Source organism: Cavia porcellus, unplaced genomic scaffold (assembly GCF_034190915.1).
Source record: "Cavia porcellus strain 051 isolate PalLab524CR breed Dunkin Hartley unplaced genomic scaffold, mCavPor4.1 scaffold_32, whole genome shotgun sequence".
NCBI classification, from domain to species: Eukaryota; Metazoa; Chordata; class Mammalia; order Rodentia; family Caviidae; genus Cavia; species Cavia porcellus.
In genome coordinates, this window is record NW_026947515.1 from 45,482,214 (window position 1) to 45,497,785 (window position 15,572).

Consider the following 15,572-nt stretch of genomic DNA (forward strand, 5'->3'; position numbering starts at 1 on the left):
CTCAGTGTGTACTTTAGGCTGGTCTCTTGCACACACTATGTAGCCTACACTGGCCTCAGACTTGCAGCAGTCCTTCTGCCTCAGTGTTCCAGGTGCTGAGATTATAGGTGTTGGCCACTGTGCCTAGCTAGGCCAGTAGGTTTTACTCTTAACACAATGTGAAAAATTCATTGATGACGGTTTCAGGTGCTACATTCTCATGTTTTAGAAACTACTACTTGCTAAGTTTTGGTGTAGGATCAAAGAATGTATCAACAGTTATCTTAAAAAGCTACTCAAATTCCGTATTTTCGAACTATATTTTTGTAAAGTCACTTTTTCTTAGTATATATTTATCTGGAATAACATAGCATAAGTTAATTCCAAACAAATATGTGAATCCAACAGTTTGCTGCCAAAACACGCGTAAAGGCATTGCAGAGATATAAAATGTTGTCTTTTCAGTAACTTTTTCATTTTGAAAAATAGTTATCAAAAGTTTTGTTGAACATTTGAAGATTTGATAATGTCAACTAAGTAATTTTTCTCATTTTTATTCTCGTAATATCTTAGTATCTGTAAATAAACACACATAAACAGAAGCTTTTAAAGATTATTTTGTATTTATAGCGCTGTGGATTGGGCCCAGGCCCTCACACATTACTGCTTTCCTTGAAAATAGAACCTAATTGGAAAATAATCAGCCTTGGATCCTGGAGGTCAAAAATGAGAGCTTCAGTCAGCTTATCCTATTAGTTGCCATCATTTTACTCTCTTGCTTGGTGGCTACTCTGTAAGACAGGTGAAGCAAACATTTGAGCCAGCATTTTTGATCTGTAGTTTCCAAAGCTTACTATTTTCTAGCGAGGTCTTATTTTTGGGGAAATATGATAAGTAACTAGACATTTTGTTACTGAACTACAATATTTAAGATTACAAAGAAATCTTGAGGTTAAAAAGTTAGAAATTTATTGTTTAACCTTCCCAGATTTTTTGAAGATTAACTGAATTCATTCATATATGTAAAATAATTTGATAATGTACTTTAAATATAGATTTATGAATAAATTTTGAGCTTTTGCTGTTACATTGCTGTGCAGGTCTTTCAAGTTGGAGAGACATGGAAAGAGAATGTACTTCAATAATAGCAGGTGTGAGTTGGTACACATCTGTAATCCCAGATACATGGGAGCCTGAGGAAGTCCGATTACAAGTTGGAGGCTAGCCTGGCAACTTAGTGAGACCCTTTTCTCATGATAAAATTAAAAAAGGCTGGGGATGTAGTTCAGTGCCAGAGTGTTTGCGTAGCGTTCATCAGGCCCTGGGTTCAATCTCTTTCTAGTGTTTGGGGCAAGAGTAGTGTTAATAATGAAATTTGTTAGCTCATAAGGAGACTGAAGGAAAATTCACATATGACTTTTCCGCATAACAGTGGCCATGCAGCCAAAAAGAAAAGGAAAAAAAAAGCCGTGCTGTTCATGAATATATTGATTTCTGTGGTCCTCGTTACTTTTTGAAGTTTCCCCCTTCTTCCTTTGCAGGTATAGAACAAGATGCAGTAAATACTTTCACTAAATATATATCACCAGATGCTGCTAAGCCCATACCAATTACAGAAGCAATGAGAAATGACATCATAGGTAAGCAGTGCTTGAAGCTGTTGCCAGAAATTTGATTATTTTTTCGTTATTGGCGAAGATAATTTTTTATGAATGTGGAATATAATTGTTGTTTTCCTAGTCTATTTTCAGAGTACTTTCTTATCTGATTGGAGTGCATTTAAAAATTTTCTGTCTTAAGTGTGGACCCAGATACCTAGATTACCAGATACTTGAATAGCGGCCACAATAAGAACAATAATAATACATGTTTATTGAACATATACCATGTCCCAGGAGATATTCTGAGGACTTTCATGATTAAACTCATTGAAGCATCTGAAGAACCTGTGTGATAAGTGGAGTTATTACTGTTTTGTAAGTGAGGAAACTTAAGTAATGAGAAGTTAAGTACCTTGTGCAAAGTAACAGCTCAGACATAGCAGAGTCAAGATTTGAGACTGGACAGCCACCCTTTAACTGCTGTGCTAGGGTGGCAGTAGCAGTATTTTCATACTCTACATTGGTCTTGTATCCCTGCTAAAATAAGACTAGAATAAAAAGTGTTTCAGAGTAATCAAAAAGACCTCATTTCAGGAAATTTTTTCCATCATTCCATATGCAATATGTGCATAAATTTATGTGTATTCAATACTAGTCAACATGTGTATTTCTCTGTGGGTCACAGTGAAAAACTAACTGGAAAGTTTTTACTGTGTTTTTTCAGGAAGACCTCAGGTGGACATATTATTCATAAAGAAACATAATTTATTCACTCAAAAGATACTTATATTCCAAGTTCTATTGCTAAGATTTCTATTTTTATTCATCTAAGGTTTAGCATTTTGATTTATGAAATAAAACATGATATTCTACTCGTAACAAATTCTTTTTATTTTTTATTTTATTTTTTTCCCTTTGGTACTGGGGAATCAAACTCCCAACCTTGCACTTGCCAGGCAGGCACTATGGTGCTGAGCTCTATCCCTGGCCTCGTAACAGATTCTTTTAAGGCAAAGTTTCTTTGGTCTGACTGTGAGAACATTTCTTTGGTCTTGACTGTGAGAACTGATTATGGAGAAAGTATGACCCTTTTTAGGCTCAGCTTTGGTTCTTAAAAATTAGCTCACCATACTTTTTTGTGAAGCCTGTTGGCTATTTTAGGGTCCATCAGATGCTGCTTCTATTTTTTTCTTTTTCCCATAGAGATATCTATAACACTTACATCTTGTAGCTGCTGGTATACTTTCCTTATCTGTTTGTATTTTAAGGTTTGTGGAATACTATTTCACCAAGTGTTACTGATAGATTTTATCAAGGGATTTGGGTTTTTTTTCTACGTAATGGCTCCATTTTTAGGTGTGAATTAGTTGCTACCACCTTCTAGACTTTTTGGTGCTGTCTTACCCTAGTAATATGACTAAGGTCTTGTAACTGCTTAGAATTTGCTTAATTGAATAATTATTTGGCTAGTGATTCCTTTGGGAGTCTGATTGTACTGATTGATTACTAAATTATCTGGGGTAGAAAAGAAAAGGAGGAAGAGATATTGAGCCAAACAAAACATTTGAAAATGAAAATGTCACTAAAATTGTCACTTAAATTAGTTATGCAATTCCGTGAGCAAAAAAATCTGAAGAATCAGGTTAGTAACATTGAGTGATTTAGGAATCTGTAAAAAATTCCATCCCAATGTCTATTATGTGTTTTAGGATGTTAAATACCTATACAACTAAGACAAGTCACTTTTCCTTTTTGAGCCTCTTTCTTTTCTGAATTTCATCCTGATTATTTGCCTCCATTTACGTTTTAACAAAGCTGTGCTTCAAATGACTTATTCAAAGGCCCTTAGGCAATTATTGTATGTCAGCCTGCCTAGTTTTGTTATAAATATTATCCATGAATTTTGGTATTGCTGTATGATTACTCTGTGTTCATGTTGAGGTTTTTTTTGTTGTTGTTGTTGTTTTGTTTTGTTTTGGGGGGGGGTTCTTTTTGAGACAAGGTCCCTCTATACAGTTTAGGCAGGCCTTGAGTTCACTTTGTAGACCAGGCTGGTCTCGAACTCAAAACAATCCTTGTGTCTCCACCTTCCGAGTGCTGGGATTACAGGCAGGAGCCACCACACCCTGTGATTTTCTGCCTTTTTGAAACAGGGTCTCATTATACGATTCAGGCTGAAATGGTAGTATTCTTAAAAAATACTTTGAAAAAGATAACAGCTAATAACAATGAGTATATGAGAAGACAAAAAAGAAAGCATGACTCTTTAAAAAATTATAGAGTTGTCATTTGTAAGATGAGAAAGGCTTATGGAAAATCAGGAATTTGGTTTTATACTTCTAGATAGTTAATGGAACTGCACAATTGGATGTCTGTGTTAAGAGTTTATATCAGGGATTCAGGTTGGAGATGTATTTGGAAGTTATCAGGATATAGATGGAGTTAGAGCCGGAAGGTTGGGTAGCTACCATAGATAAGAATGAGTATAATGAGGGAGGATGAGGTTAAGGACTGGTCTGCCACTGGCTCAATGGTAGAGTGCTTGCCTAGCATGTATGAGACCCTGCGTTCAATCCCCTACACAAGGGAGGAGGGGACAGAGGGGCTTAAGGACTGAGTTCTGGGGCGTGTTTAACATTAGAAGTCTGTTGATGAGGAAGAACTAGCAAAAGAGACCAAGTAACAGCCATGAAGTAGTCATTTTATATCAAGAGAGGAGTTTTTCTGGTAAAAATAAGTCTCAGGGAAAGAATGGTCAAAGATGTTTTATGATGCTGATAGGTTAGGATGAATTCTAGAAACTGAATAGATTTGGCAACCCAGTATTCATTGATCATCTTGATTACAGTGGGCTGTTGACAAAAACTTCATTGGAAGACTCTTAAGAAAAAATAGGAAGAGGAGGGGAGACAGCAGGTGTTGACAAATTTTATGGAATGTTGCTTTGAAGGTGAGCTAGATAGGGATGTGAAGGGAAGGGAAGAGGTCTTTGGTTTTTTATTTTTTTGTTTTAAAGAGAATAAAACCCAACAAAACAAGAGTAAAGCCAACCAAAACAAGACAGTAAAAGTGGTACAGAATTTCAAAGCAGGATAGTAGGAAATCAACAATGGCTACCATAATATACCTTGTTATCTTGTAATAGTCGTCCATTCCACCAGACATAGTAAAATCAAACAAAACAGAACAGAATCAGTCAAAACAGAACATTGAGTAAAGCAAAGCAATAAATCAGAACAAAACAAAACAGTGAGATTGATACTGGATTTCAAAAACAAGACAGAGGGAAATCCCCCATATTTGCTATATTGCATGCTGTTTTTGTCCCAGTAGATGCTCAGACTACTGGCCTTAGGCCTGCAAAGTCAGGCAGTCAGTACAAACCTTTAACTGTTTTTGTACTTCAGTTGCTATCAACTCAGCCTCTCCTTCAAACCAGCCGGTTGCTTATGGGATGTAGCGGATGCAGAGGGGAGTAGTTCTTGATTCTCATTCCATGCCCCGGTTGACTCAATGGGAGGGCCATCTGGCTTCTCTCTTCCCGGACCCCACATGGTTTGCGGGGTTACCAAAAGGGCGAACTGACTTCTTGGTGGTGTCTTCCCAGGCCCAGCATGGTTTCTGGATGAGATCTTTGATTTCAGGTGTTTTTTGTAGGAAAGGATTTTTTAAAAATTTATCGATATACTTTTGATATGCATAATGATCATGTTCATCACAGAAGATTTGTATCTGTATGTAATGTGTCTTTATTCTTTTTTTCCCCATTCTCCTCATCTCCCTTCAACCCTTCTTTCTTTCCCCATTTACAAAGTTTTCCTTTTTTCTTTGATTTTGTTTTTAAGGTGAGATATAAACATATAAATTTTAAGATGAGATATAAAAATGTAAGTGTATTATACCAGGCAGCAGCAATGGAAAAGTTGATGAAGAAGAGACACTTCTTATAGGAGAGAGATCTCTGGGCAAAAGAGAATGAATTCCATTACTCAAATTGAAGGTTGCTTAGGTAGGAACAAGAATATTAAACTGTAGTAGGGAAAGAATATAGAACACCTGTGTGATTTTGTTGATTTGGCAGATAGAAATAGTTTTCCCATTGCTTCTGTTTTCTCAGCAAAGTAGGAAGAAAAATCCTTATCAATGATAATAGATTTCCACAATGACACAAACATCAGAAGTAAACTATACCTTTGAACAAATGGACCCACTAGATATCTACAAAATGTTCCAACAGCAGTAGAACACACATTTTTCTCAGAAGCACATGGAACTTTCTCCAAAATAGACCACATACTACCCCATAAAGTAGGCTAAAATAAATAAAAAGAATGGAAATTATCCCAGATGTATTATCAGGATATAGTGCCTTGAAACTAGAAATAGGTGACAAAAGAGAAAACAAATGGTGCAAACACATAGAAGTCACACAGTACTCTTTAATAATGGAGGACAGAAGAAATTAGTTCCTAGAGTCAAATGACAGCGTCAGTACAACATACCAGAATTTACTGGGCCCAATGAAAAATTCAGAGGTGAACTCATCAGGCTCTGAGCTCTTCTTAGTTGATAGTTTGGTTTGGTTTGTAAGGGAAGCAAGAGGGGAGCTTGTAGCTATGATTACCCACGTCAGAAAAGCAGAGTGAGCCCAAAGAACTCCAGATGCACCTCAGAGTCCTAAAAAAACAAGAACAACCCAAATACCAATCTAGCACAAGGAAAGATAATCAGATCAGATCAGAAATTAATGAATTTTGACTAAAAAATAATACAAAGAATCAGTGAATTGAATAGTTGGTTCTTTGAAAGAATGAACAAAATACATCAGAAAAAAAAAAGTCAATGCAATCAGGAATGAAAAAGGTAAAATCACAACAAATACTGCCAAAATTCAGATTATTAGTAACTACTTCAATAGATACTCTAGTAAATTGGAGAATCTAGAAGAAATGGATGGATTCCTAGATACATACGCTTTTCTGCAGGTGAACCAAGAAGATACGGAAACATAATATGAAAACCCAACAACAGGCAACAAAATGAGGCAGCAATAAAATAAAAACTTAGCAATGAAGTGAGCATGGTGGTATATACCTGTAATCCTAACACATAGAGAGGCTGAGGCAGGAGGATTGCCAGTTTGAGCCCAGCCTGGGTTGCATACGGTATTCTAGCCTGAACTGTATAGTAAGACCCTATCAAAAACAAAAACAAAACAAAAAACAACAACAACAACAACAAAAAAGACCCTATCCAAACCAAACCAAACCGTCAACTAGAAAAGCTCAGGGCCTGATGAATTCACCCCTGCAGAACTTAAGAAAACTGATTACCAATTCTCCTCAAGCTCTAGTGAAATTGAAAAGGAAGGAATACTGCCAAAATCATTGCTGGAAGCAAGCATTATCTTGGTTCTAAAACCAGACAACGAGCCAAACAAAAAAAAGACAACAAAACAGTCTCTTTAATGACTATAGACACAAAACTCTTCAATACAATACTAGAAGACAGAATGCAAAAAATCAAAAACATCATATATGCTGACCAAGTCGTCTTCATCCCAGGGATATAAAGATGGTTCAGCATATGCAGATCAACAAGTTTAATAATACACTTTATAAACAGAAGCAAGGACAAAAATCACCTGACCATCTCAATAGATAGAAAAAAATCTTTTACAAAATCCAATATTCATTCATGATAAAAACCCTGAAGACAACAGGAATAGAAAGACCTCATCTCAGTTTAATAGAAGGTGTTGCTAACATCATATTAAATGGGGAAAATGAAGGCTTTTCCTGTAAAATCAGGAACAAGACAAAGATGTTCACTATCACCCTTCCTTTTAAATATAATACTCAAAATATTAGCCAAAGCAATCAAGCAAGAGAAAGAAATAAGAGGGGATATGAGTAGGAAAGGAAGAAGCCAAATGAGACTATCTTTATTAGCAGACAACATAATTCTTTACTTAGAAGACCCAGAAAATTGCACCAGATAACTCTAGAGCTAATAAACAAATTCGGCCAGGAAGCAGATACAAAATCAGTACACAGAAATCAGTAATGTTCTGGTATACCAACTCACTGGAAAAGAAATTAAAACAATAACATTTTCCAATAACCACAAGAACAATAGAAATTAACAATAGAAGTGAAAGACCTGTAAAATGAGTAGTACTCTGAAAAAAGGAGGTAAAAGGGGACCTCAGAAAAATAGATACCCATGTTCCTGGATAGGCAGAATCAGTATTGTCAAAATAACCATACTTCCAAAACTGATTATATATAGATTTAATACACTACTAATCAAAATACCAACAATATTCTTCACAGAAATGGAGAAAACAATCCTAAAACTTATATGGAACCAAAAGAGACTCAGAAAGCAAAAGGAGTCCTGGACAATAAGAGCAAAGCAGGAGGCATCAGAATCTTAGGTTTCAAGTTATATTACAAACCTATGGTGACTCAGGTAGCATGGTATAGCCACAAAGACAGACATGTAGATCTGTGGAACAGAACAGACCTAGGCACATTCATCCATCTAATTTTTACAGAGGGGTCAAAAACAACCTGGAAGAAAGATAACCTCGTTAGCAAATGATGCGGTGAAAACTGGCTATTCATGTGAAAAAGATTGATTCTGGATCCTTATTTACCATGTACTAAACTGAAATTAAAATGATCTATCTAAATATTAAAACAGAAACACTTAATCTGCTTGAAAATAAGATAGGCTAAATTGTTGAAGACATAGGCATAAGCAGAGACTTTCTGAATGGAACCCTAATGTACAAGAAAAAACATCAGGAATCAACAAATAGGACCATATCAAGTGAGAAATCTGTACAGCAAAGAAAACAATCAACAGAGAGAAATAATCTATAGAAGGGTTTGCCAGCTACTCCTCAGAGAACTAATATCTAGAATATGTAAAAAACTAAAAAAATCAGACCTCCAAATATAAAAGACCAAATCAAAAGTGGACAACTGAAATGAATAGACATTTCTCAGAAGTACAAATGGCCAATAAATGTGAAAAAATGTTCAACATCTCTGGTAGAGAAAAAACACTAAGATTCTGTGTTGTTCCAGAAAGAGTGACTGTCATCAAGAAGTCAAATAATAACAGTGTTGGCAAGGCTACAGGGAGTAAAGAACCCTGTTGTTAGGAGCATATGCACTACAACACTACGGAAATCAGTGCAGAGGTTCCTCCGAAAACTAAAACTGAAAATTCAGTTTGACCCAGCGTATTCCCCTTTAGGTATCTACCTGAAAGAGCTAAAGGCACATCCATAGCTATGTTTATAGTCGCACAACTTAAAGTAGATAAATCTTGAAAGCAGCCTACCTGTCCATCAGCAGATGAATAAAGAACATGAGGAATTTATACGTAATGAAACACTACTCTGCTATAAGGAAGGATAAACTGGAGTGATTTGTAGGAAAATGGATGCACCTCGAAACAGTAATGTTATGCAAAATAATCCAGATACAGAAGTTTAAATATTGAATGGTTTCTCTTATGTGAGAAATCTAAGGTATAAGTAATTTAAAGAGCAAAATAAAGATAATCAGAAACAAGGAGTATAGCAAAGGAGGAGACCAAGAGGGAAGGAGAGGGTGTAGGGGGCGTTAAAAAGAACTAAGATTGGTTGTGTACATTTTACAACTCCCTAAGATAAATGTAACCATTGTGAACTGCAAACTTACACTAATAAAAATGAAAATAATTGCACTCATATAAGGATATAGAAAAAACAAGCTCATTTTCTCCTACCATATTTACATAACGTAGAACACGTGTGTTCACAAATGTGAGGGTTTTTACATGTCAATTTTGTAGAATTCTCCAGTAGACAAGGGCTGAGTTTCCTTTAATTTAGTTTAGTTCTACAGTGATAGCATTAGATTCCATGAGTCATAGGCATAGTCCCCAAGGCTACCCATACCACTTCACAAGTATTGGTTGTGGCTATTGTTTTTGGCCATTGAGTTACAAATTGGGGTTTCCATGACCCCCTTCCTTGGATTTGCTTAATTTCCTAAAGTAGCTAATAGAACTCAGAGAAACACTTTGTTAGTTCATATTATAAAGGATGTTACAAGTACGTAAATGAGCAGCTAGACAGAAAAGGTATATAGGGTGAAGTGTAAGAGAAGGAGAGTGAAGCTTTCAAGCTTTCATCAGATACACTACTGTCCAGAAGCTTCCATGTGTGCAGTTGTGTGCAGCCTGCCTTCTCTAGCCCTGTCCTTTTACAGTGTTATAGAGACCTTATTATATAGGGATGTTTGATTAAGTTCTTGACCATGGGTGCCTTATGTGCCTCTTCAGAGGTGGGGGGATGAGACTTGCTGAAACTCCCAGTACTCTAATATCTTTCAGATGACTAGTCTCCATCTTAAAGCTCTTTAGAGGCTCTCAGCTCCCAGTCATCTCATTTGCATAGAAAGACACTAACCCTTAAGGAGGATCCCAAGAATTTTAGGAGCTGTATGCTAAGAAATGGACAAAGACCACATGCATACTTTACTGTACCATAGCTGGTTATTGTCTAGAAGAGTGTGAGAGTAAAAAGCTTTTTTTTAACCAATGAATCTTTATATAAGTTAATAATTCTTTAGGTCACAACTTTTGAAATAGAACTACTGATTGAAAGATTATGTTCATTTTTAAAACTTTATGTTAGTGGGGCTGGAGATTTAGCTCAGCAGCATAAGCACCTACCTTGCAAGCAGGCGGTCATGAATTCGATCCTTGGTACCGATAAAAAAGAAAAAGACAAAAAAAAAAAAAAACCCACAAACTTTATGATAGAAACTGCCAAATTGCCCAACACAGGAAGATACACCAGTATATATTTCAGTGTGATTTTCCCCATACCCTTACTTAAGAATATGTATTTGTTTAACAATTACTCAGATACATTACTAAGACAATTTTGTGCCAATTTACTACACAAAGACTATCTAGCACTTCCTTATTTATTCTAATTGTAACTTGCTTGATTACTAGTGACTGTCTTCATATATTGTTTGTTCTTTTGTGAGCTGTCATGTCATTTGCTCATTTTTCTTGTGGGACATTTCTTACTAGTTTGTAAGAGTTTTTGATGAATCTTTGAACTACCTATGTACAATAATTTTTTGTTGGTTTTTATTTTAATGGGGTATTTTAATGAAGTTTTATGTTGTTAAATCTTTCAGTTGCTTTCAATTCATTTTTATACCTCTGTTTTTTTCTCCTTTGAGTCACAAATGAGTAGTTTGGTTTTAATAAAAACTTAACTATTTACTATGTCTTTTGCAGCAAAGATTTGTGGAGAAGATGGACAGGTGGATCCCAATTGTTTCGTTTTAGCACAGGCCATAGTCTTTAATGCAATGGAACAAGAGTAAGTGAGTTTAATATTTTTGCATTTTACTTGAAAGTGTGGGTTCAGGGGTAGGAATGGACTTCATTCAACAAGAAAAAATGAAGTATGTGTGAAGATTAAATTAGTTTGTATACTTACAAAATCATAAAAGCATATTCTGAGACTTGGTTAATAATTTCTTCTAAATATAAATTGTGTGAACTCTATTGAAGATAAATAGTTTTCATTTTTAATGTTAATAGTGCCTAAGTTAAAAGATTTTTTTTACTTCTAAAGTCATTTGTGTGTAATTGCAACTGAAGTCTATGACAATTAGAAATGGTTTGTTTAAAAAATGCATATCTTGAGATGGATGTTCTAGTTTGTCAGTTTATGCTTTTAGCTCACTGTATACTATATGATAAATCCACATAGATTTGTTGAAACTCCTGCAGAGTTTTTTAGATTAGTTACTGCTGCATGCCTTTAAACGTGTATATATGTGTTTCCTTCAGTACTTATTAAATCTTTTGTGCAGGACACAGTTTATTTCTTACCTTGAAGGAAGTTATAGTGTTAGAAAGAAAATAGGGCTTTTTTTGGTTGCATTACTGTAAGGTATCGTGTCAGATGAGAGCTGCAAAGTCATTAAGAAGTGGGAGAGATTTTTTTACATAAAGGAATCAGGGACAACAGTATGGGAAGTGAGGAAACCCTGACCTAAGCCTTTAAGATACAGTTGGGACAGTATGGAAAGAGTCTGTTTTTCCCAGTTAAGCTCTTTCCTTGGTTGTTCCCTCAAAATTTCCCTTTTGTCCACGTGCAGGCACTTTAGTGAGTTTCTGCGAAGTCACCATTTCTGTAAATACCAGATTGAAGTGCTGACCAGTGGAACTGTTTACCTGGCTGACATTCTCTTCTGTGAGTCAGCCCTCTTTTATTTCTCTGAGGTAAATTCTGCATTTCCTTTTATACTCTGTCTACTAGAGCTTCCCAGCTTCCGAATTATAAATGCTGGGTCCCTGTGTATAAAAAAATGACATACAAGAGATGAATCATTTCTAAAATGATTTATTTTCAATTGTTTCCATGGCAAGAGTACTTCAGTGGCATATTTGTCAGATTAGAACGTGAAAATTCAGTGTAAAATAACTCTTAATTTTAAAAACCTAATTAAGCTACTGGTTATAACACTGCAGGTTTTTAATTACTTCAAACTATTTTTGAACCACAGAATTTGATACTTAATTCCTTTGCATAAAGAATTGGGGACTAGATTTCTGAAGAGAGATTGAAAAATAGTAAATATTTTCCTACTCTCAGTTTGACTTTAGCTGCTTGATAGGATTATCTAATGAAGCATTTACTACAAACAAGCATACTAATCTTTGAGGCATACGGTGTCTCAGGGTTCAGTAAATGAAATTCTTTTGTTGCAAAACATTAACTATGGGAGGATTCCCAATCTCAAAGCAGCGACCTAAATACTTGGATCCTGCCTCTTTGCAAGAATATAGCTACTCAGAAGACTTTCACTTCTTTTCTTTACCATAAGTTTAAATATGAATTTATTCAGATTAATATGTCCTCATGGAATGATAGAAATGATCAGATGTAAAAGATTTGGTTTGATTAGCTTATTCTTTATGTGTTTGCCAGTAAGGAACTACTAATCTAATTTAGTATTTTTATTTCAATTCACTAAAGCTTACATCTAGCTCTGTGATGGTTTTATTTTGTTCATTTTAGGTTGCGTTTTTCTATTCTAAAAGAATATTTTAAAACTTCTATTTCGAATGATTGTATGTTGCTGAATGGTATAAGTGAAGAAGTGGATCTTTTTTGCTTCTTATTTTATATCCTGTATTTTAATACTTTGAATTTGTAGATTAGAGCTGGTTAAAGTAATCTGTGTCTAGTCTTACCTGTTTTGTATTTTTCCTTCTTAGTACATGGAAAAAGAAGATGCAGTGAATATTTTACAATTCTGGTTGGCAGCAGATAACTTTCAGTCTCAGCTTGCTGCCAAAAAGGGCCAGTATGATGGACAGGAGGCACAGAATGATGCCATGATCTTATATGACAAGTGAGTTTGATTGATTGGTACCTTCAGCAGGTTTTTACTTGGTGTTTGCTATTATGTAGTTTGAGAATAAAGATGAATAAACTCAGTTGCTGCTGCCAAGGAGCTCAGATGAGGGAACATAAAAGCTGCTTTTCTTTTCTTTTCTTTTTTTTTTTTTTATTTTATTTAAGGAGAAAAAGAAAAAAAAAAGCAGAAAAAGGGTACAAGTTATACATAATTTCAGAAAAAAAATAAACAGTAGGAAATCACTAGTTAATGGATTACATATTGTCAAATCTTAGAAATATTTGTTCAAGTTACAAAATTAAAGCTTATATAGTGGACATTCAAACAGTGAGACCAAACAGTTCTGTTCAATGATCCAACAAAACTCAGTAATATCATTGTCTATCTTATACACTTAAATATACATGCATTTATATCATTTAGAGCACTTTCTTTTCCTCTCTTTTGTACAATGACTATTGCACATTTTGGGTTTTATTGCTCCCACAGTTATTACTTTTTTTGGAAGAGAGTAAAACCAAATGTGACATAACGGAACAGAGTTAGTCAAATCAAAAGGGTGGACATAATAGATAATGCAAAAACATAATACAAGGTGATCAACAATGGTTACCATAATGCCTCCCGCTATCTCTAATAGAGTTGCCTATATCATCAGTTATAATAAAATTGAACAAAACAGTAAAGAACGAAACCAACAAAACCAAAACATTGGAGACATTACAGGTCTTCAAAAGTAGATAATAGTCAATCAGAATGGGCATCATAATGAATCCCACTATCTTCACAGCTGTTGCCTAAACTTTTGAACCTGGTACTATCAAGCAAAATAGAATAGAGGAACATCAGTCAAAACAAGATGGTGAGAGCAATACAGGGCTTCAAATCAAGTTAATAGTAAATCAAAGTGGGTTACTATTGTTATAACTTGGGCCCCGGTATAAAATCCAAGGAGGCAAGAGACCGAAAATTTAGGTGGCAAAGGCTTTATTTCCAGGCCTGGCGACCAGTTTCCGGGAGCCAATTTGGAAACTGTGTTCCCGAGACTGAAGGGAGGACTTTAAAAAGAGGCTGGAGGAAAAGGCAGGGGGAGAAACAAAGAAACCTGCAGAGCCATCAAACTTGTTGACCCGAGTCTGGAAACTGTATTGCTGTCCACTTAGCTCTGACAATCTCGGGAGTTCCTGGTGTTTCTCAAATTACTCCCATCCTACAGACTGACATATCTCGGAGTGGCACATCTGCAGCAATGTTTGGAGAAGAAAGTGGGGAAGTTAATTATCCCAGGACAGCTCGTCTTCGCTAGTGAGTGCGAAGGGGTCACGAGTTATGAGATGCTGGAACTTAAGTTTTACAAAGATCTGATATCTAACTCATTTGATACATACAGAACAAAAGGAAAGCACCGTTCGGGGTTTGGGCCATAGTATTACCCGGTAATTTCTTTGAAGCTAAACAGTTCTTAAACTTTGGGGCAGGCTCATTTTATGACAGATCATCACCGGGTTGGGAGGAGGTCACCAGAAACCCAAATTCTCTATGGCCTAGATAGATAGGTGAGGGGAGAGGGAGGCAATAAGGCGCCATCAGAACAGAAAACGGCGGCGGTTATGTGTCAAGGTCAGGGTAAAGGGTTAAACTCACACGCAAATCTCTCTGCACACAAGCAGGTTACTTTAAACAAATGTAAATTAATTGTCATTCTAGTCTTCTTTAGCTCTTTAGCGAGAATAGAGGCACCTAGCAGTGATTAACAACCCTTGTTAGCTTGTTTTAGCACAGCTTCTGTAGTTTGTAGAGGGCAACAATGGTTAACACATCAATTAGGTGAGATTCTTGCAATTCTTTACAGAGGAGAGTGTTGCTCAACATATCAATTAGGTCACTTAACATATCAGTTAGGGAAAAAGGATAAAAAAAACACATTTAGTAAGCCACTTTACAGGTTTGCTATAATACACATATAACGAAGCTATTTTCTTAGAGTACAACAACTATAATATATCCTACTATTTTTTAATTTATTTTTCCCTTAATTAAAAAGATAAAAATAAAAAAGTAAATAATAAAATGGAGATTGAGATAAAAGAGGGCATAACAACAAATCAGCGCAGATCAAAACATAACCATTTAAGCAAAATAGTGTTTCACCACAAGATAATCCCGACATTAAAATAGTTACCATATTGTCTCTTTCTTTGAAATCTTTGAGTATAACTTCGTATACTGTAGCATCAAATACATCAAAACAATGTAAAACCATTCAAGAGAATGACAGTATTGCAGGGTATTTAGAATCAACTAACAGAAAATGAACAATGGTTTCTGTATAATCTCCTTGTCTATAAAAGTTTTTGTTTATACTATCACATATAATGGGATCCAGTAAGATACAACATGTAAAGACCAATGGAGACAGAAGAACAAAAACTTGATGAGACTTCAAAACAAGATGATACTAAATCAGCATTACCTATTATGACATCGTTTTCTCCAAAATAGCTGTTCCTATCATCCAATCTTCTCTGCCTCATTT

General features: G+C 35.4%; 1 protein-coding gene across 1 annotated transcript in view; it reads left to right on the forward strand.

The window, feature by feature from the left end:
* The window catches only part of Akap10 (A-kinase anchoring protein 10), a 79,034-nt gene that overhangs the window by 32,532 nt on the left and 30,930 nt on the right, over positions 1 to 15,572 (forward strand). Inside the window, exons 5-8 of the mRNA XM_063242225.1 lie at positions 1,521 to 1,619; positions 10,899 to 10,983; positions 11,771 to 11,894; positions 12,894 to 13,030. Of these exons, the coding sequence (XP_063098295.1) occupies positions 1,521 to 1,619; positions 10,899 to 10,983; positions 11,771 to 11,894; positions 12,894 to 13,030 (445 nt within the window). The remainder of the gene's footprint in view (positions 1 to 1,520; positions 1,620 to 10,898; positions 10,984 to 11,770; positions 11,895 to 12,893; positions 13,031 to 15,572) is intronic.